The sequence below is a fragment of the Selaginella moellendorffii genome, unplaced genomic scaffold, assembly GCF_000143415.4.
Source record: "Selaginella moellendorffii unplaced genomic scaffold, v1.0 SELMOscaffold_48, whole genome shotgun sequence".
NCBI classification, from domain to species: Eukaryota; Viridiplantae; Streptophyta; class Lycopodiopsida; order Selaginellales; family Selaginellaceae; genus Selaginella; species Selaginella moellendorffii.
Window position 1 is genome coordinate 91,318 of NW_003314309.1, and position 22,557 is coordinate 113,874.

The 22,557-nt window shown below is 42.7% G+C and overlaps 3 protein-coding genes across 5 annotated transcripts; 1 reads left to right on the forward strand and 2 right to left on the reverse strand.

Moving 5' to 3' along the window:
* The first annotated feature begins 6,086 nt into the window (after window positions 1-6,086).
* Window positions 6,087-9,272, forward strand: LOC112350325 (LRR receptor-like serine/threonine-protein kinase GSO2). The gene is made up of 2 exons (XM_024686299.1): window positions 6,087-7,185; window positions 7,258-9,272. Exons 1-2 carry the CDS (start codon window positions 6,228-6,230, stop codon window positions 9,270-9,272), a joined length of 2,973 nt encoding a protein of 990 aa, XP_024542067.1. The 5' UTR covers window positions 6,087-6,227.
* A 308-nt stretch (window positions 9,273-9,580) lies between these two features.
* LOC112350326 (putative pentatricopeptide repeat-containing protein At5g52630) lies at window positions 9,581-10,405 on the reverse strand. The gene is made up of 3 exons (XM_024686300.1): window positions 10,275-10,405; window positions 10,048-10,181; window positions 9,581-9,951 (listed from the first exon to the last, which is right to left on the reverse strand). Exons 1-3 carry the CDS (start codon window positions 10,403-10,405, stop codon window positions 9,581-9,583), a joined length of 636 nt encoding a protein of 211 aa, XP_024542068.1.
* A 5,514-nt stretch (window positions 10,406-15,919) lies between these two features.
* LOC112350364 (DNA mismatch repair protein MSH3-like) lies at window positions 15,920-18,992 on the reverse strand. 3 transcript variants are annotated; one of them, XM_024686442.1, is made up of 10 exons: window positions 17,995-18,992; window positions 17,774-17,916; window positions 17,556-17,727; window positions 17,405-17,503; window positions 17,143-17,340; window positions 16,872-17,081; window positions 16,697-16,828; window positions 16,382-16,642; window positions 16,265-16,330; window positions 15,920-16,205 (listed from the first exon to the last, which is right to left on the reverse strand). In XM_024686442.1, the coding sequence occupies exons 1-10, from the start codon at window positions 18,988-18,990 to the stop codon at window positions 15,966-15,968; spliced, it is 2,517 nt and encodes an 838-aa protein (XP_024542210.1). In that variant the 5' UTR covers window positions 18,991-18,992; the 3' UTR covers window positions 15,920-15,965. The 3 variants fall into 3 exon arrangements, with proteins under 3 accessions (XP_024542210.1, XP_024542211.1, XP_024542209.1); XM_024686443.1 differs by having other exon boundaries at window positions 17,556-17,720; window positions 17,792-17,935; XM_024686441.1 differs by having other exon boundaries at window positions 17,556-17,720; window positions 17,774-17,935.
* Between the last annotated feature and the right edge of the window lie 3,565 nt (window positions 18,993-22,557).

The window sequence follows — 22,557 nt, forward strand, 5'->3', positions numbered from 1 at the left end:
CTCAAATGGACGAGAAACTGCAATTGACTCCAACCGTCCTTCTGCAGCACAAGGGGGAGTATTACGAGCTTGGCACCAAACGCAGCTACGCACATACCAGATAATATCACGTCGCATCTCTAGCCAATAGAAAGATCTGTGCAGCTTCTCGGTGACATGATGGTGTCCCATATAACCACCTAGAACAGGAGAATCATGGTAGGCATGGAGAAACCACGGAATAAACACCGAAGGCACCACCAGCCGTAAATGACTATCAGGATCTGTCCCCACAAAATAAAGAAGGCCATCTTCAAGGCGATATTGAGAATGTAAATGCCGGAAAGGCAAGTCATTAGCAAGTGATGCAGGATTCTCAAACCCATCTCGAAGCCTTCGAATCCACGGCTCAATCTTTTGAGCCTCGCGAACCTCATCAAGAGAAGGTAGATCTTGCTCTGCGCCCTGTGGACACTAAACGTTAAGGACAGCAACCGCCAACGGCACAGAATCCTCATCTAGAAAATCCATAGATGCTGGAATAACAGGTTCGTCAGAAACATGAGAAGTGAGTGGAGAAGGAAGAGGAGCTCGAGAAAGGGCATCAACATCAGCCATAGAACTCCCTGGGCGATGAACAACATCGAAATCATATATCTGAAGCTTCAAAGCCCATTGAGCCATACGACTAACCAGGTTCTTCCGCTTCAATAATGAAGTAACAGTAGCATGGTCACCTTCAAGTAATGTCCAAGAACCATGTAGATATGCATGAAGTTTCTCGAAACCCCAGACTGCTGCTAAACACTCCTTCTCTGTCGTGGAGTAGTTCATCTCCGCTGGTTGTAATGTACGGCTTATGTATGCAATAGGATGGCGCTAACCAGACAGACTCGAGCTCTCTTGCATCAACACACCTCCAAGACCAATGTCAGAAGCATCCACGCGCAAAATAAAAGGCCGAGTGTAGTCAGGATATGCCAAAACCGGAGGAGTCGTCAATAGCTCTTTGAGATTCACGAATGCCCACTCACAATCCGGAGACCAGATGAAAGATGACGTTGATGACTTCAGCAACGCTCGCAATGGTGTAGTGTGATCGGAAAGATGATCCACAAAACGACCGAGATACTACACCTTACCCAAAGAGCGCTGCACATCATTCACACACTTCAGAGTAGGGAACTTTAGAATGGCTACAAGTTTGTCAGGATCAACTTGCAAACCCTCACGAGAAATACGGTACCCAAGATAAGTTGTGTCCTTGGACCCAAACACGCACTTTGACCGCTTCAGCTTTAAACCAACGTCGCGCAGCCGATCCAACACTTTACAAACATCACGAACGTGCTCCTCCCACGTCCCCTCCGAGTGGATCAAGACATCATCAATTAAGTCAGCCGTCTCCTCCGGCATATCGCAAAGAACCTCGTCCATCATCTGCTGAAAAGTTGCTGGAGCATTGTTCAAGCCAAACGGCATCACCAAGAACTCGTATAGACCAAATGGTGTACAAAAAGCAGTCTTAGGAATATCTTCTTCGGCCATCGATACTTGCCAATACCCAGAAGCAAGATCTAGCTTGGTGAACCAACGACTTCGCCCCAGACGATCCAAGAGATCAGCAGTGTGAGGAAGAGGGTACACGTCCGGGATCGTCACTTCATTTAACGGACGATAGTCGATGCAGAAACGAATACTACCATCAGGCTTCGTCACAAGATGAGGTTCACATGCCCAAAGAACTCCGCGACTTCCGAATAACACCCTTCTCCAACATCTCCTTGACGTTTGCACGTAAAATCTTGATCTCCTTGGGTGACCGACGACGAACAGGAACCTTGATTGGACAAGCATCCCCGGTTGGAATGGGATGGCGTGTGGCAATCTTGGCCCCAGATGATAGGTCAAATTCAAAGAGATCAGAATACTCCTTCATGAGCCGGTCAACCACTGCAACACAAAGATCATTGGAGGGATCAGGAAAGGGAAGAGCAGAACAAGATGGAAACACAAGAGGAAACAGTGGGGGAACAAAAGTAATGGAAGCAGAGGTAGAAGTAGAGGGACAAAGAGGTACAGAAGTGAGAGGAATGGATGAAACATAAGGAAGTATGAAACAAGGGGGAGAAGCCTCAAAGTCACACTTGGCATGATTGCGCTGCAACCAATCCATACCAAGAATGAGGTCAAAAGCTTGACTCGGCACCACCCGCAACGACTGCAACTCAAGCTTGAGATCGCCCATACGCACAACCAGGTCCGCCTCATCTCATGCATATGCATGTGTACGGCTATTGCCATAAAGAATGAAAATTGGATCCGCCGCACGACGCAAGTGTAGATGACAACGTGTGGCAACAGGTCGAGCAATAGAAGATAAACTCGAACTTGTATCAACCAACACGGAGAGAAGAATAGGAGACCTCTTGTTATAAAAACAAGCTTGGAAAGTAAACACTGGATGAACCGGTGCCGAGTGAACCCCTTGATGATACTCCCGAAAGAAAGATGGAGGGGTCACTAACTTATTCGCGCAAGGTCCCTCCATTACTCGCACGACTCCTCATTTCCCGAATGCACCTTGGTATCCAAACCTTCCACCGCAGCAACACTAACGGGACGTTGCTGACGCCAAGGTCTCCACCCAGGAAATGGAGGTCGCCAATTCGGAAAGCGCCGACAACACCGATAAGTATGACCAACTTCATCACACGCCCAGCAACGAACATCACGGCCACGACCACGTCCTCGCCCTTGTCCTTGGACTCGAGTAGCAGCAGCATCAACTTCCATGGGAACAGGACCATCACTCATAGGAAGTGGGGCTGAAGGACGTGTAGCAAGAAGTGGAAGAGGCGACATCTCATAACATTGTGCCAAGTGAAAAGCATCGTCAAGGGTGGCAGGAGCAAGTGCATGCACAAGTCCGACAAGATCTTGACGAAGTGCTGGTTACAACATTCCTAGCTTGATCCGCTCTGACATATTTGGCTCCGCACGAAGCAAAAGACTTCGGAAACGAACGCCAAATTGCATCACCGACTCAGATGGCCCTTGGCGAAGACGATGCAATTGTTGGAAGGCATCATCACAATCATCAGCGTGTCTGAAGGCGCATTTGAAGACGTCCAGAAGAACACTCCAATCGCCACGAGTGGCTGCGCTCAATCCATTGTACCACTGCAATGCCGTCCCTTGGAGACATGTGGGGAACTCACGCAAACGTCGAGCATCATCCCAAGAATGATAAGTGACAATCACTGTGAAGTGATCGAACCAATGGTACACATCATCCCCAGGACTCCCACGAAAGAACTCCGGCCGAACGCGAGGATTGGCACCAAGAGCAGGAGGAGTTGTACCATGTGCCGTGAACGCCGCCATCAACTGAGTTTGGTTCTTCAATTGCAAGCGCATAGCATCAAGCAATTGAACCAACTGCTGCTCTAGAGTCAAAGGAGGAGATTGTGGATCGGCCATGAAGATGAATGAAAAAGAAAGAGCAAAAGAAGATAAATGACAAAAAGCTGGAAAGAAATGGTAGATCTAGACAATGCAAAAAGCTAGATTTAAACCAAAATTCTGAAAGGAAAGAACAAAAGAAAGGAAATGGAAAAAGCTAGATCTAAACCGAACTCCCAAATCCAAGCACTCCCCAGGGACAATCAAAGGTGCCCCTCATCTCCACTAATGTGAGTGCATGGAATATGGAAAGGGAATACAAAAATGTGCATATCAATTAGCCCAAAAACCCTAGCTTATATACAGGAGCGAGTGGTCCGGATTGAAACCAATCCGACAGCTACCAAAATCCCATTCCGCTAATATTAGTATACGGCATTGTAGATGTACACTTGGCCCTCACATATCTAATTAAGAATTAATTAAATGTTTATTTTAAAAAAGACTTCTTGGTTTTCTTTTTCTCCTTTTAGATTAGAGTGTATTTGCAATATTTCTTGTTTTATTTAAATCCTTCTTATTTTTGGTTACCATATCTCTCTGAAAACTTAAATCATAAAATTATTTTAGAGCTCTGACGCTAACTTCTAATCAAAATCTCCTAATCATACTGCTAAATCTATGCAATTTATTGTTTTAAGCACTTTAAAAGCCTCTATATTATGAATAAATAATTTACTTTGATGACTTGTTAATGTCTGAATTCCATGATCAATATTTCCATCACGTAACAGCCACATATTTTCCTTTATTCGGCACACAACTAAATTTTTTTTAGTAGTTAATTCATCATTTCTACTAGTACTAGTTTTATATATAGTTTCAAAAAAATTCTTAAATATATGCATATAATCCTTTAAAATGGCTACTGGCAACTTATAAAAAATGGATGTTGATAAAATGTAAATATAACCATTTTTTATCATTAGATAATGATATTTGATCTTCTTGTCTAACCAAATAATAATATGTTGCCTATTTTTTTGGAGTCATCTATCCTAGTATTGGTCAAATATAATTATGGCCATTAAATAAACTATTTAAAATTAGAATTTAACTTATATTTTAGAAATAAGAACTAAAATCTTACATTCTATTAGTAGACCTAAATAGATGATCCATAACTATATATGCATTTTTATAAACTTTGTGACTATATTCCAAGAATCCAGATCCATAGTCTAGGTAAAAGTATTTTCCCATTAGTTTGAAGTCCTGAACAAAATCATAATCCAAGAAAATCATGAATAAACTATCACACTGCTTCTTTAAACTTAAAAACCTGTTGACCCTTTGGCTTAGAATTATCTTTCCATGGCAGTTCATTCTATAATTGTTTCAATTCTTCCAAAAATAATGACCAATAAATACTAGGTACTAGGAAGTTTTGGGCCTATAAAAATTATAAATATAAATATTTCATTCTATTTTTTAAACTGATACCTGGTATAATCATAATAAGAAATATAAATGAAGGCTTAATTGCTAGAGTTGGTGGTATATTATTATTAATTGCAACAATTGCCTATCATGAATATATTTATGCCATTAATTTTATTGGAGAAAGATCATCTGTAGCCATAGTAAGATGTATATCTCTTGGATCTACTGCAAAATTTGGGTAATCATCTTCAAATTTTTTTTAAGTTGAACCATCTGCAAACATTCTCATTATTCCATTAATGGATCAATGATAAAATGATAAGCTATATATTTTTTTATTTCTCTACATTGAAATTATTATTGAAGTCAAGGTATAATAGAGATAAAATAAAAATTAATAATAAATTTAAATAATAAATTAATAAATATTAATTACCTTACAAAATGATCTGTTTCTTTTCTTAATATTTCAGTAATAACTTGCACCTTAAACACGCCAACAAAATAGAAGCACTTCCCCCTTTATAAATAGGTAATAAATTGTCTTCATTTCCATGTAAACAATCTTAAAAATAATTAAATACATTATCATCCTCAATATCATCATTGCCACTACCATTACCATCACTCAAATTAATATAACAATCATATGGAATTATAGAGCTTTTATCAATTTAAAACAATTGCTGTACTAAAGTAGTAAATCTGCATAATCTAATCCTTTGAATACCATGTATCATGTGGTGCTAAAGAATGTTTACCATAAAGACAAATATGATTTATGATAATTTGTATAAGGCAAATGCTTTAAAGAATATGTTACTACAAATTATTTTAGTTGTAAAGGACAACTATAATTTCCAACTTAAATTTGAGTAACTATAAAGCTATCACAAATTACAACTGAAAATTTGTAACTAAAGCCAATTTGCTACTAACATTTAAGTTGAGTTGATTACAACTTAAATTTCCAACAAACACAAGAATTTTGTTGGAAAAACATATCATTATAATGCTTTTACGGACTGGCAGAAGTCAAGTCTAAGTCTTGTGTCGAAATCCACATTCTATCCACTGTGGCCAAAAAATCACCACAAAAAAAAATTGTGCAAAAATCTATGTTATGTAATATAGTTGATAGCCCAGTATACCAATGGCAAATCCCAAGTCCCCCACTTTATTGACTAGCAAGGCTTTTATCAAGACCCTTTGCTAGTCAATAAAGTCAATAAAGTATTTTTACAATGGTAAATCCCAAGTCCCCCACTTTATTGACTACCTCAATTGACTCGAAGTCAAGTGTGCCAAGAATTGATTAGCAAATGTGCGTGTAAACTCTTACAAAAAAAAAGAAGAACCTCAGCTTTCATGATAGCGTTCACTCTTTGATGTTCTGATCCATGGCCATGTCTCTCGCGGATTTGCTGCTGCCTTTGTTTCTAATCGTCTTTCTCACAAGATCCCGGTCACAGTGCCCCACAAATCCATCCGCAATCGTGAACGACACACAGGTTCTTCTCTCTCTCCGTGACAGGCTTGGCATCAAAGTGTGGAACGAGACTGCCAATCCAAGAGCATGGCGGGGAGTGGAGTGGAGCTCGGACAACCAAGTGGAGGGCCTCGCTCTGTCCAGGTATAATCTCTCGGGAGTTTTTCCTGCCACCTGGGCCGAGCTTCCATCGCTGGCTCGCCTGGACCTCTCGCAAAACGGCCTCTCCTCGCTGGAAGTCCCTTGCAAAAATACGCAGCTCAACCTCCTCAACTTGAGCTCCAATTCCCTGCAAGAGTTCCCCGGAAATCTCTCCAGCCTCGAGAGTTTGGAAAGCCTGGACCTCAGTGGGAACTTCTTAACAGTGGCCAGACTCCCAAAGTTTAGCTTGACGCTGCGATCGCTCAACCTGTCCATCAACAACTTAACTGGGAGCTTTTCCATTGGTGGTAACCTGGGACTGGAGGCACTGGAACTCTCGCACAACGGCCTCAGCGGCTCCATTCCAGAAACTTTCGGGGAGATGACGAACTTGACGCGCCTGGACATATCGTATAACAGGTTTAGAGGAGATCTACCCGATATTTGGAGCAAGAACTTGGAGCTCAGGTACATGCGTATCTCCGAAAATTCGCTCCAGGGTGGTTTGCCACCGAGCTTGAGAAGGCTACGCAAGCTCTCGGAATTACACGCTGCATACAACTCTCTCTCCGGGCCACTGGAGCTGGAAGATGGCGACTTTGCAAGCATCGAGGTTTTGAACCTCGGGGTAAACTGGTTTAGCAGAACGATCCCGGCTACGCTGGGAGGCTTGAGGAACATCAGAGAGATATGGCTCTACAGCAATAACTTGACTGGAACAATCCCAGGCGAGCTCTCGAAGCTCTCGCATCTCCAGAAGCTGGTTCTCATGGGGAATCGTTTTAGTGGCGCCATTCCAGGCGAGCTCTCGAAGCTCTCGCATCTCCAGCTGCTGGTTCTCACGGGGAATCGTTTTAGTGGCGCCATACCTCCAGAGCTTGGAAACTGGTCGAACATCAGAGAGATATGGCTCGACAGCAATAACTTGACTGGAACAATCCCAGGCGAGCTCTCGAAGCTCTCGCATCTCCAGAAGCTGGTTCTCAGGGGGAATCGTTTTAGTGGCGCCATTCCAGGCGAGCTCTCGAAGCTCTCGCATCTCCAGCTGCTGGTTCTCACGGGGAATCGTTTTAGTGGCGCCATACCTCCGGAGCTTGGAAACTGGTCGAACATCAGAGAGATATGGCTCGGCAGCAATAACTTGACTGGAACAATCCCAGGCGAGCTCTCGAAGCTCTCGCATCTCCAGCTGCTGGTTCTCACGGGGAATCGTTTTAGTGGCGCCATACCTCCAGAGCTTGGAAACTGGTCGAACATCAGAGAGATATGGCTCGACAGCAATAACTTGACTGGAACAATCCCAGGCGAGCTCTCGAAGCTCTCGCATCTCCAGCTGCTGGTTCTCACGGGGAATCGTTTTAGTGGCGCCATACCTCCAGAGCTTGGAAACTGGTCGAACATCAGAGAGATATGGCTCGACAGCAATAACTTGACTGGAACAATCCCAGGCGAGCTCTCGAAGCTCTCGCATCTCCAGAAGCTGGTTCTCAGGGGGAATCGTTTTAGTGGCGCCATTCCAGGCGAGCTCTCGAAGCTCTCGCATCTCCAGCTGCTGGTTCTCACGGGGAATCGTTTTAGTGGCGCCATACCTCCGGAGCTTGGAAACTGGTCGAACATCAGAGAGATATGGCTCGGCAGCAATAACTTGACTGGAACAATCCCAGGCGAGCTCTCGAAGCTCTCGCATCTCCAGCTGCTGGTTCTCACGGGGAATCGTTTTAGTGGCGCCATACCTCCAGAGCTTGGAAACTGGTCGAACATCAGAGAGATATGGCTCGACAGCAATTACTTGACTGGAACAATCCCAGGCGAGCTCTCGAAGCTCTCGCATCTCCAGATGCTGGTTCTCAACAGGAACGACATGGGCGGGGAGCTCCCTTCCGGACTCTCCAACTGCACCGAGCTCGTTAGTCTCTGGCTGGACCAGAACAAGTTCTCTGGAAATCTCCCTGACAGCTTCGGGAATTTGAGCCGCCTGTTCCTTCTGTCGCTTTACAGCAACGATCTTGTCGGTTCAATCCCGGCCATGTTGCAAAACATGTCGGCTCTGCAGTTCCTCTTCCTCTCAAACAACAGCTTCAGCGGCTCCATACCGGACTGGCTTCCCAGGCTCACGAACTTACGAGCCATGGACTTCTCGGTTAACAGGTTCTCTGGGGAGATGCCGGAAAGCATTGGCCGACTGTTTGCCAACGTCCAGCTTTACAACAAGAACAAACGGTCTGTGATGATTCAAACCGGGCAAGGACTCGTCTACAACAGCTTCGCCTTCCCGACCTACATAAACTTCTCCTTCAACCAGCTGACTGGAAGCATTCCAGCTGCCATTGGCGACCTCTACAAGCTCCAGGTGCTGGACCTGAGCCACAACCAGCTAACAGGTCCCATTCCCGAGTCCCTGGGGAAGGCAAGGAATCTCTCCGACGTGGCGCTTGCGAGCAATCGTCTCAATGGCTCCATACCATCGTCCGTGGCGGACCTCTCGTTTCTCACCTTCTTTGACGTCTCCAACAACAGCCTGGTGGGACGGATACCTGACAGCCCGCAACTCTCGTCCATGGACGCGGCTCTCTTCGCTGGGAATCAGCTCTGTGGCTTGCCACTGACCAACACCTGTTCGAGCACTGCTATGCTGCCACATAAGCTTAGAACAGAGGGACAAGGTGGTAGCGAACAGGACCAAACAGAGGTGATAACACTTGTCAGTGTTGCGATCTTCGTGGCAGCCTTCTTCAACGCGTTCTTCTGGACCTACTTTGCGGCAAACCACAGAGCTCATTCCCAGCTCTGTGGATGCTGGCAATCAAATCTCTAGCTCGTCCACCATGTTGCTGCCGTCCTTTCTACCTTCCAGTTTGTAATCCATCACGACCGCTTGATGAAGTGAACTCTTCTTATCCGCTTTCAAGGCCGCCTCCTGTATAGTCTTGAGCTTATCATGATCCTCCCACAGCCCCACCCTCCGGTAGATGCTCGCCATCAGAACGTACGCAGCCGAGTCATTCTCGTCGATTCTTCGTCAGTGCCTCGAACGCAATCCTCCCCACTTCCACTTACGGCAGGCCCCGAGGACGCTCCTCCAAACCCCAGCATCCGCTCTCAAAGGCATGCTCTCGAGGACTTTCACGGCCTCTTCCAGTCGGTTAAGAGATCCACCAAGCTGCTGTAGTGATGAATCCCGCAAACAATGCCAGAGTCCGGGTCCATTGCCTGGAAAAACTCCCTGCCTCGTTCAACTAGGCCGCCGTGGCTGCAAGCAGTGATGACCGAGACAAATGTGATTGCGTTTGCTCGCACGCCATCTTCTCGCATCTCGCGAAAGGCTTCGAACACGCGCGACATGTCACCCTGTTGGCCGAATCCCGTGATCAGTGCATTCCAGGCGACGATATCTCGGACTGCCAGAGATCCAAACAAGTGCTCGGCCGCACTCATAACTCCGCACTTCCTGTAGAAGTTTACTCCCCACAACTTGATCGTCTTCCAGCCCACGCCTGTAAAGATCAGCCTAGGCCGTAAGTCCCGCTACAAGAGTCCGAGAGTTTGGAGCACAGTCCACTGCAAGAGTTCCAGCCGGAGCTCACTCTCACCGTTGTCTATATATCCCTGTATCAAGCTCGTCCAAACGACAACGTCCCGGCTAGGCATGCGTTTGAAAACTGCTCGAGCTTTCACCATATCTCCACACTTGGCATACATGTCCACCAAGCTGCTCCCGACAAATCTGTGCTCGCAGCGTCCAAACTTCGCGGCGAGAGAATGAATCTCCATCCCCTTTTCTAGGCTCTGGATTCGCACTAGCTTTCCATCTTCTCACGGAACAGGTGGCTCGGACGCTGAAAGCGCAGCAACAAACGTTCTCTCGTCCGGATCGTCCTCCCGAGCCATGCCGAAGAACAGCTCCAAGGCCAGCTTGCTGTCTCCACTTACATCGGCCAGCCATGCCATCGAAGACCTTGCGAGCTTCCTCTAGTTGTTTGAAGCTTCACCGTGGATAGCCACCCCGGTTTCCAAGCTCTTTCTCTTCACGAGTTGCCGTCGACATCCACCGCTTCTTCTCGCATTGCCGAGCTCGCACAGGCGGCAAGCGCAGCAACACACGTCCGAGAGCTTGGACAGCACCCAGATAGCTTCATATCTTCGAAGAACACGAGAGCCAGCTCGCTTTCCCCGTTGTCCACAAAGCCTTGTATCAAGCTCGTCCAGAGCACGACATCACGACGAGGCATGCTCTCGAAAACCATCCGCGCGTCGACCATGCTCCCACACTTTGAGTACCTGTCACTTGGCTGCTCCCCAGGAAGATATCTCCACAGCAGTGGCTTTTCACAGCTCCATCGTGAACAGCGAGCTCCTTCTCCAGGCTCTTCGTCTTCACCATCTTTTGGTGGCCTCCTCTTTCACTGCTAGATTCGCACAGCCCTTGGCAGCAGCAACGAAAGTCCGAGAGTTTGGCGAGCAGCCCATCTTCCCAAAGAACTCGAGAGCGACCTCGCTTTCTCCATTCTCTACGTAGCCCAGTATCAACGCGTTCCAGGAGACCACGTCTCACTGTGGCATCTCGTCGAAGACCGATCGAGCATCGAGCATGATGCCGCACTTAGCTCGAGAGGAAAACGTCTTCGCTGCAAGACGGTCCCATCTGCTTGGCTTGAGAATGGATGCCTCTGCCGGTCTCGAGACTAGCCTCCTTGACGAGCTTCCCATCGACCAAAACAGCGTCTTCCTTCGCCGCGAGGCTGCTACAAGCCTTTGCCGCGTCCTGGAGTTTGGCTTGCAGCCCGACCGCCTGGCTTGCATCCTCTCGAAGAGATCCAGAGCCACATCGCCCAGACGTAGCCCAGCATCAAGGACATCACGTTTGGGTGAAGAATGCTGTCGAACACACGGCGGGAATCCTCCATGCTGCCGCATTTCGCGTACATGTCCACAAGCGCATTGACAACATGGATCCCCAGCTGCTTGCTCTCCGCCGCCTGGGCGTGGATCGCCCAGGCGCAAATTGCCCTTGCGCAAATCCGTTGTGACCTTCAACGCCGACACCTGCTGATCGGGCGCCCGCGGCGGCGCTGCCGAAGGAGCGAATGCTGGTGCGGCGCATCGAATCGCTGCCGTCGCCAAGACTCATCCATCGCAAGAACCCTAAACATTTGCTAGCAACATGGAAATTCAACCAAGGCCGTCGATTCAAGAATATCTGACGGTTGGAAATGAATCGGGGATGGAAAAACCTTGAGGTACTCAGGAAAAATCGCCCTGTACAACCCAGCGTAGCCTTGGGTGCGAACAATGTGCCTCAGCGCGCTCGCAATCCCAGGCTTGTAAGCCGGTGTCCATCTCCGGTCGCCCTCGAGTTAAGTCGATCGGAAACACCGCTGAAAACAGGAACTATGGCGATCACGCTCTTAAGACTCTTACCTGTTGAGGCAGCGATTCCTGCTACTCCACCGGAGATCAAGCTTGTCACCATCCTACTCGGGCCTGAAAGTAAACATGTAACGCCAGGAAGCCTAAGCTTGTCAAAACGGTGTTTACCAATGCGATGCTGCTCTGTGCTTATAAAGCTTTTCCAAAAATTCCTCACACTCCAAAACTAAAAAAAAATCCAACTTTGAGCGTTCCAGTAGTTGTAGAGAGTGTCATACAAGCAGAAGTTTATCGCAATTGTTGGGCCTAAGTCTGTGGCATTTGGCAGGGAGGAAAACCAATACCAAAAGCATCGGTCAGAGTTCCTTATAAAGGCTAAGAAAGCTCTCCTGTTGATGGATTGTGGAAAGCGTGTGATAGATGCGGACGCACAGCAACATCTACATGCAAGAGCACAAAAGCTGTAAAGGGAACAACTAACAACAAAGATCACAAAGCTCAAGGTGAGGAAATTCAGGAGAAGACTCCAGAACAAGATCCTAAACATGTAACCACCTTGCAGGTTCCAAACTGACAGTTGTCAAACCAGTGTAACGTGAACATGACCCAGCAGGAGCAGTCTCCAGCATCTCCACCGCACACAGCAACACCAACACAACCAGCTCTCAATGCCGACACCGACAACATGCCACATCATTGCAAACACCACAGTTGAGAGCATCCCGAGCAAGAGTGACGCTGCAAGCCTGAGCTTACACTGGATCTTAAGCTTGGCATTTTTCCAGTTTGTGGACAAAATGCAGTGTCTCCAGTCAACACTATAGATGCCAATACCAGCAGATTTTGCAAGGCTTTTCCACGACAAGCAGATGAGCATTTTCATGCGAGACAGAGTCCAATCAACACCTTTGTCTACCAGCCCCTAGATGTGAAGCTCACGAAGATCCAGAACCATATTCTCCAGCTCAAGAGGAGCATTTGAGGTACAACTTTCTAGGAATTTGTATGCACAAAGACTTAGCACATGAATAAGGAACTCCCCAAGGAGAATGCAGAGCTTCTCCCCAAGGAGAATGCAGAGCTTCGCAATGAGATCTGACAGCTCAAGGTGAAGCAGCTGTAGGGATAGGGTGCATTACAACAGAAGAACAAGTTCAAGAATGAGCTCTCTGGAGTCATAGCAGCAATAAAACAGCCCAATGCCATGGAGAAGTGAGAGCTTCAAAATGAAACTCAACTCAGTTGTGGGAGAAAGTGGAGCATTGAAAATCAACTTTATATTTAGAAACATCATCCTAAGTCTTGAAATTTAAATCTTAAGACTCAAGAACAGGAATGAGTGGCAGTTGCCCCATGTAGAACTAATTAAGGAGGTGAGTTAACACTCAAACTTTATCCCTTTTTTTTGTACTCTAGCTTTCCATCATTAATGCATGTCTATTTGCTCAAAATCTAGAGTACTCAAGCGATACCAAGTTTATCTTTGCTTATGACTTCAACAAAAGCCTTCATAGGGATTGAAGGACTCAAGTCATTCCTTTTTTACTTTTTATATGTTTATTTGTGTCTAGCTAAAGCAAAATGCAAAATCAAGTCAAACAAGTGTAGTAGTAAGCATCCACTCTACTCTTACCTTCTTTTCTCTTTCATTCTTATTTTCTTTTCCTCTTTCTTTCTTTTCTAGTACAAGTTTTTAACATATAGACTTTTACCCAAGTTTCTAGGAATGGCTTGTTTTGACATTTAAAAGAATGATTGCAAAACATATGAACTTTCAGCATTTAGATTGGGATGGGTATTTGCTGTTTCTTTGGTATATGTATATCACAGGGTATAAAATTCCATTAGTGCTTCACCTTATAAACTTTTATATGGTCATTATTCGATATTACTAATGGAGTTGAGTTTACCTTCGTGATTGCTATAAGCTGCCAATACTAAGTTTTGGGATTAACAGTTGATGAGCATTTTTCCACTCATTCGAGTGGAGTTTATTAAGCACTTAGGCTGTGTATAAGTGGGATAATACCAGCACAACAACTTCCATCATCGTTCACCAATGGAGTATAAAGTGGATGATTTGGTGTTAATCCATTTTCCTAATGTTACAATATATGGTTTGTCTAAGAGGCTCCTTATTCAGTAAGTTAAACTACACGTTTATAAAGTTTGGCAAAACATTTAACAAACTAATCCTATATATATGCAATAACTTAAATCTTTTGTATAAAGGGATCAGACACCATCTACAAATCTACCAGTGTCTCCTCCTGATGTTCCTCTAGATCCTAGCCTGTCAACTTGAAAACTTTAACTACCTTTCATCCTTCTAAAAGAATAAGATAATATGAGGTCTAAGTGTATAGCTATGATATTGTATATAAATAGTAGTATAATTTTCAAACCACTCACTTTTGTATATAAACTATGGTTTTTTGGTTAATTAAGATGCATATTTCTATATGCACTAAGAGTGCTACTTAAACTATAAATGAGGCTAGAAAATAAACCCTTTTTATGGCATCTTTCTCAATATTAGATCAAGAGAGTAATAAATAACTCACTGAAGTTATCAGTCTTTATACTTTTTCTTAGTGAAAATCTTATAACTTAATATACATATCTAATCAATATAATTCATTGGGAGTAGGTAAAAATACCATAATATAACTAGTAAATTTTAGAAATATATTAAATTTACTTTTAAATAGGACAGAAAAAAAAGTTAAATAGAGAATGGATAAAAGTGAAAATACAAGTGATAGAGAAGAAACCATTGATATTTTATCCACTTGAAAAGTTTTTCACCACTTAAGAAATAATAAGCTTAAATAGAATATTTTAATTCCTTTTGAAAAATTAAATATCCTTAATTTTTTTAAGGGGAAAAATTAAGAAGCTGTAAGCTCCTGAATTTAGACTTCTTAGGAAGTCACCCAACCCAGTACTATTCAAACCTAAGGACATTTATCCCAAAACTCTTAATCGATTGGAAAAAAGGGTACACTTTTATTTATAGGCCTTTTCTTTTTATATTTGAACCTTATGAACTGTCTCTCAAATTATTTTCTTTGGTTGTTAAGAATCCATTACACTTTCTTGCAAATTCACGCCCTCATGAACGGAAGTTGGGAGCCACAGCTCTCCAAAGAACCCTACTTTTTTGACACCCTACCCCTTGGGTTGAGCATAGCCAAAGCAAACTGAACTTGCCAAATATCAATCAACATGTAATGCAATTCCTTTAACCAACTAACAATATGGACTGTTTCTTGAGTTGTTCTTTTTTGTTGCATTTGAGGTTACCAAATGGTATTACTTAAAAAACAAGCAATTGTAGTGCATATAGTTTTTACCTTTTATAAAAATGAAGTGGAACCTAAACCCTCTATATGCCATGTGTCATCCAAAGGACAGTGGTGTGGAACTCGAGTTTCAAAGCCTTGGGCCATTGAACAAAAGAATGGTGCCAAACTTTTAAGTATGAACCCAAGGAGCCAACGTATTATAGTGACTTGGAACAATCCTAGAGCATTTAATATCCCAATGCTAGGACTAACATATAGTGTTATTTCAACATACTAATGGCATAATACAAAGATATAGGTACTTCACCAACTAATATCATATAGAACTTGGGCTTAAACCCAGAACAAGGACAAACACGCAAACAAGAGCTAAATTATACCTCAATTTAGCCAACATGCCCAATCTACCCATTATCCCTACTATATATATGGAACCCCCCATAGCACTGAGCTGGAGCTTGTAGAGGAACATCACCTTTTGTGCCACTTCTTGCACTAAGCTTTTGTCAAGGTCTCCTTCCAGGCTCTCCACAAGATATGACATATGGTATGCTTGAACCTGGCTGGGAAAGAGCTTCACCACCTCCGTGACGTTCAAGTAGTGAGTAACGACGAGCGTGAAGCATTGAACCTCTTGGAGAAGGTGATGGAGCGTCGCATACGCGATGGGGATGCCGTCGTGCGTGCTGGTTCCTCTTCCCAGCTCGTCGATGACTACCAGCGAGCGAGAAGTTGCCTTGTGGAGAATAGTTGAAGCTTCGCTCAGCTCCTCGAAAAACGTACTGGAGCCCCTCTGGATTCTGTCCATCGCCCCCATTCTCGTAAACACGGCATCAAATACATGCAGTTTGGCTGTCGCGGCTGGAACATACGATCCTATCTGCACGATAACAAAACATACGGAGTGAAAAGAAATAAAGATACTGGGACATGATTGTGATTAGAGCAACTTGACGGATGTAGCAACTTTTACCACCCATGTTTGGACCAGTGATTATTTGCGATCGTTCACCCTCACCAGAAACAACTGTGTCATTTGGTACAAATGCATCTTGCAGAGTCGAATCTAGGACCTGCTCACGGAAAGAAATCTCAGTAAAAATATTAAACGACAAGAGCAAAAGAAACAAACCGGATGTCGACCACCTTCTATCTTCAAAAGGCACGCTTCATCCACGAACTCCGGTCGAACATACCCCTGAAGCACATTTTCATTCAGATAAGCGTTGAAAAACACAAGGAGACAGACCTGATTGCACGAGACAACAGCAAGGGAATAAAGACAGTCGAGAGCTGCTAGTGCCTGTACTGCAGCCCGGAACTCCATGTGATAGGAGGTAAAGTCAGTCAGGAACATGTCCCATGCTTTGGCGCAAGATATATTTAATTGCTCCTTTGCAAGTGCCATTCTTTCCGATGCTTCCAAGACCTCCGGAGGATGAAAGCGGTTTGCCTTTTTCGTACTGTTTATTTTAACCCAATCTGCAGGTACACGCTGCGCACATGGAACCTGAAACTACAAGCTTTTAGCAATCAAATAACTGAATTGAGAAAAAGAAGGTACCTGGACCAAAAACGACGTTCCCGAGACGCTCAAGTATTCCAGATTTGAACACTTCAACAGTTTCCGATAACTGGGAAGAAAACTTTCGAGATCCTCCTCAATACTTTTTATGGTCTCTTTGCATTCGTCTACCTGAAACACGACTTAAACGAAGTCTGGGAAACGATAACAAAACCTCGGGAAACTGGCCGGCAACAAACAAGTTAATCTTATCCCCGGCAGCTGCTGCCTCTGCATTCAAACTCGTCACAAGCTTGTTTGCGTGATCTATCACTGAAGTTGAAGTCACTGCGGAGATTAGCCTGCTGAGGAGCGCAGACCTGGCGTCGCGAACCCGTTGAAACTGGGACGCTGCTTTCATAATCGCATTAATCACGTTAATGAACTGCAGCAAACATTACGGTCAGAAAAGAATAACATACAGGATTACAGAAAAGCAAAGGTACCTCATACGTTGTTGCTGTTTTGTGATAAATTCTTGTGATACCACGCTCAAGATCAGGCGATTTTCCCAGCAGCAACAACGTTGAAGCTAAAGTTGCAACTGTTGTACCTCTGCCTTTATCTCCAATGGATTCGGCAATTTCCGCAACGGCGTCTAAACGTTGAGAAATGAGCATGCGGTCTCTTAACGGATGGGTCACCTGAAAATAGACATGAATGAAAAAACGAAAAATCCAAAATTGTGACTGAGACCAAACTCCTTACCCAATACTTAAGCAGCCTCGCGCCAAAAGCAGTTTTTGTGTGGTTCATAAGCCAGAATAAAGATCCGTTTTCAGTACCATCAGTTTGGTTATGTAGAATCTAGAAAGAAAAAACTTGTTACTGGCAAGTAAACATCGCATTCAGTGGTTACCTCAAGCTGGCGGATGGTATTGGGCGAGAGCGTCATCTCTTGCTGCCCGGCAAATGGTCGGAAAAGAGCTCCTAAGCGCAATACATTTTCCAGATGAAACTGCTTCAGATAAGCAAATATATGCGCAAACGCAGCAACCACGATTTCTGGCATCGTCATCAACGCCTGCAAACTTCAATTCTCATCCGATAGTGTAATCAAGACAACTAGAAAATCACCTCCAGCCCTCCATCAACCTTCTCGTCCAGACAGCCTTTCTTAGAAGGCGCCAAGCTCCCGTAGAAGTCCGCAAGAGCAGCAACAGGACCGCCATTTTCAAACGAGTTCTCAGGCGTCTTCTCGACTCGAACATCCGCTGCGCCTGCATAGTCCATCAACAACTATAGAAAAATCACCATCATTCATATACAACCCGATCAGAGAAAAGAAAACAGCTTACCTTCTTTGTAGAAGCGGACAAGGACGCAGATAAAAGAAGTTCTGCGGGAGCACACGCAAGCAACCGTGATTCCAGTTCCGTCCTGGTGACAGTGTCCATGAAGTGACCATACATCACGTCTCCGGTCGAGGTTTCCACGGCCACCACCCCAAATCTAGCATCAAAACTTCCCCTCACTTCATCCTTTCCAGCGTTGGCCTTGCGCTCGGTGATTGCCTCCTCCACAACACACATGATATAGCTGCTCAGACGAATAGGTCCATCCCTTTCCCCGCTCTCTTCTCCCCCAAGAAACTCGCCCGCCTCGAGCGTGGCCTTGGTATATAGCGCCGAGAGATCTCTCGAGAACGGGCCAGCCTTGTTCGTCCCGTGAGCTTTGATAGCCGCTGTCTCGGTCTGCTTGACAACGCCAACTTTGTAGCCAGCTTCCACAAGCCTTCTCACATGTACGTGCAGCCGGAACGTTGGAACGCTGGCAGTGAGAAAGTTGTGGCTGTAGTAAGCAACGATTCCCAAAACATTGGCTGCTTTCTCCGCATCCTCTCCGAAAAATCGAAACTTGTATCCCACCTCGACCATGAGAAGGACGTCTGGGAATTTCTTCTTGAGCTCCACAATCTGCTGCTCCAGAGGAGTAAGCTTCTCCTTCCTTGACGGCGGCTTTCCATAAAAGGAGGGATTTCCACCACCGCCATCCCTGTCCCCCTCTCCAAGAAGAACATCTACAAACTTTCTACGCCTGTCTTTAATCGCTTCCCCCGATACTCCGCAATCGGCATCCTTCCCATCGCCCGACCCGGCGTCTACATCTAAATTCAAGCACCGTTTCTTACTCGCGCTGGCCGCATTCTCGGCTGATCGCCTGAGATGATACGGCGATGGCCACACAAGTGTGGGAGCCCGCGATGCATCGGTCTCACCTCGCTTGAAGAAGCTGGGGATGATCGCCTGGCCCTTGGCGGCGGCAGCGCCCTCGTCCTTCTTTCTCTTTCCCATTCAAAAACTTATAAACCCTAAGATTCTTCTATATTATCAATAAATAATTTATTTTGATAAATTGTTAATGTCCAAATTCCATGATCAATTTTTCCATTACGTCACAGCCACATATTTTCCTTTATTCTGCACATAATTAAATATTTTTTAGTACTTAATTCATCATTTTTACTAGTAATAGTTTTATATATAGTTTCAAAAACATTCTTAAATATATGCATATAATCCTTTAAAAATGCTACTGGCAACTTATAAAAAATGGAAGTTGATAAAATGTGAATATAATCATTTTTTATCATTAGATAATGATATTTGATCTTCTTGTCTAACCAAATAATAATATGTTGCCTATTGTTTTGGAGTCATCTATCCTAGTATTGGTCAAATATAATTATGGCCATTAAATAAACTAATTAAAATTAGAATTTAATTTGTGTTTTAGAAATAATAACTAAAATCTTACATTCTATTAGTAGACCTAAATAGATGATCCATAGGTAAAAAACACCAATGACTAATATATATGCATTTTTATAAACTTTGTGACTATATTCCAAGAATCTAGATCCACAGTCTAGGTAAAAGTATTTTCCCATTAATTTGAAGTCCTGAACAAAATCATAATCCAGGAAAATCATGAATAAACTATCACATTGCTTCTCTAAACTTTAAAACCTGTTGACCTTTTGGCTTAGAATTATCTTTCCATGGCACTTCATCCTATAATTGTTTCAACTCTTCCAAAAATAATGACCAATAAATATTAGGTACTAGGAAGTTTTAGGCCTAGAAAAATTATAAATAGAAATATTTCATTTTATTTTAAACTAATACCTGGTTTAATCATAATAAGAAATATAAATGAAGGCTTAATTGCTAAAGTTGGTGGTATATTATTATTAACTGCAACAATTGCCTAACATGAATATATTTTTGCCATTAATTTTATTGGAGAAAGATCATTTGTAGCCATAGCAAGATGTATATCTCTTGGATTTACTACAAATTTTTTTAAGATGAACCATCTGCAGACATTCTCATTATTCCATTAATGGATTGATGATAAAATGATAAGCTAAATATTGTGTTATTTCTCTACATTGAAATTATTATTGAAGTCAAGGTATAATAGAGATAAAATAAAATTATTAATAAATTTAAATAATAAATTAATAAAAATTAATTACCTTTCAAAATGATCTGTTTCTTTTCTTAATATTCCAGTAATAACTTGCACATCTAGAATCCTTAAACAAGCCAACAAAATAGAAACACTTGCCCCTTTATAAATAAGTAATAAATTGCCTTCATTTCCATGTAAGCCAATAAATGATCCATAGGTAAGAAACACCAATGACCATTATATATGCATTTTTATAAATTTCATGACTATACTCCAATAAATCCAAGTCCACAGTCTAGGTAAAAGTATTTTCCCATTATTTTGAAGTCTTGAACAAAATTATAAATGAATAAACTATCATATTGCTTCTCTAAGCTTTAAAAACTATTGACCCTTTAGCTTAGAATTATTTTTTAATGGCACTCCATCCCTTAATTGTTTCAACTCTTCCTAAAATAATAACTAATAAATATTAAATTTTTGGACCTAGAAAAATTATAAATGTAAATATTTCATTTTAGTTTATAAACTAATACCTGGTATAATCATAATAAGAAATATAAATGAAGGCTTAATTGCTAGAGTTGGTGGTATATTATTATTAACTGCAACAATTTCCTATATTTTTGCTATTAATTTTGTTAGAGAAAGATCATTTGCAACCATAGTAAGATGTATATTTCTTGGATTTACTGCAAAATTTGGGTAATCATCTTCGATTTTTTTTAAGTTGAACCATTTGCAGGCATTCTCATTATTCCATTAGTGGATTGATGATAAAATGATAAGTTATATATTGTGCTATTTCTCTACATTGAAATTATTATTGAAATCAAGGTATAATAGAGAAATAGTGCATTATTGTCTCAGGTATATAATTGCTAAAATCTTTGTGCTTGCTAGGAATAGAAATTTGACAAAATTGAAGGTCCTTATTCTCCTTATGAAATAACATGAAATCATTGATGCATGAATCAATCTTTTTATAGGTAAGTCCATTATGTTAAGCGATATTTACCACTTCCTTATAATTATTTGAAAACTTTTATTTGTAGGCAACATTTTTTTAAAGAGCCTTTATCCAAATAATTAAAAATTCAATACTAAATAATAAATAAAAATTAATTACCTTACAAAATGATCTATTGCTTGGCTTGATATTCCGATAATAACTTTCAGATATAGAATCCTTAAACAAGCCAACAAAATAGAAGCACTTGCCCCTTTATAAATAGGTAATAAATTGTCTTCATTTCCATGTAAGCAATTTTAAAAATAATTAAATATATTATCATTCTCAAAATCATCATTGCCACTACCATTACCACCACTCAAATTAATATAACAATCATCTGGAACTATAGGGCTTTTATCAATTTCAAAAAATTGTTATACTAAAGTAGTAGATCTGCATAATCTAATCCCTTGAATATCTTCCATTGAAAACCATGCATCATGTGGTGCTAAAGGATGTTTACCATAAAGACGAATATGATTTATGATAATTTGTATAAGGTAAATATAATTACTTCTACACCTTAAACACTAACATGCAACTCTCATTCTTAAATCCTAAACAAAAAACTTAATACAGATCTGAGGAAGAAAACAAAGTTCTTTTATTAGGAAATTATATGGGTACATTATACTGCTATTAGTAATTTAGTTAATGTAAATATTGTTGAAATTTATGACTAAAACTTTTGGAACTACAAACCTTAAGAACTTACATTTTAGTCATAGTTTAAAATTTGTAAATTGCAACTCTAATTAGCAACATATATGAGCTTATCTAGCTTTAAAGAATATGTTACTACAAATTATGATTTATATTTTAGTTGTAAGGGACAACTATAATCTCCAACTTAAATTTGAGTAACTATAAAGCTATCACAAATTACAACTTAAAATTTGTTTCCAGGCCAAGTATGTGAGCGCTGGGACTACTCAAGGGGATCCCGAGCTGGAGGATGATCCGGAGTCACAGCTCCATCCCCACTGCGAAGAGGATTATGTGCAAACTCTAGGTGTGGCTTTGCGAGAGAAGTGCCTGAGGATCAAGAATGCCAAGATTGTTTTCAGCATCTGGGAGCTTGGCATCTCTCCGTGACAGGCTTGGCATCAAAGTGTGGAACGAGACTGCCAATCCAAGAGCATGGCGGGGAGTGGAGTGGAGCTCGGACAACCAAGTGGAGGGCCTCGCTCTGTCCAGGTTTAATCTCTCGGGAGTTTTTCCTGCCACCTGGGCCGAGCTTCCATCGCTGGCTCGCCTGGACCTCTCGCAAAACGGCCTCTCCTCGCTGGAAGTCCTTTGCAAAAATACGCAGCTCAACCTCCTCAACTTGAGCTCCAATTCCCTGCAAGAGTTCCCCGGAAATCTCTCCAGCCTCGAGAGTTTGGAAAGCCTGGACCTCAGTGGGAACTTCTTCACAGTGGCCGGACTC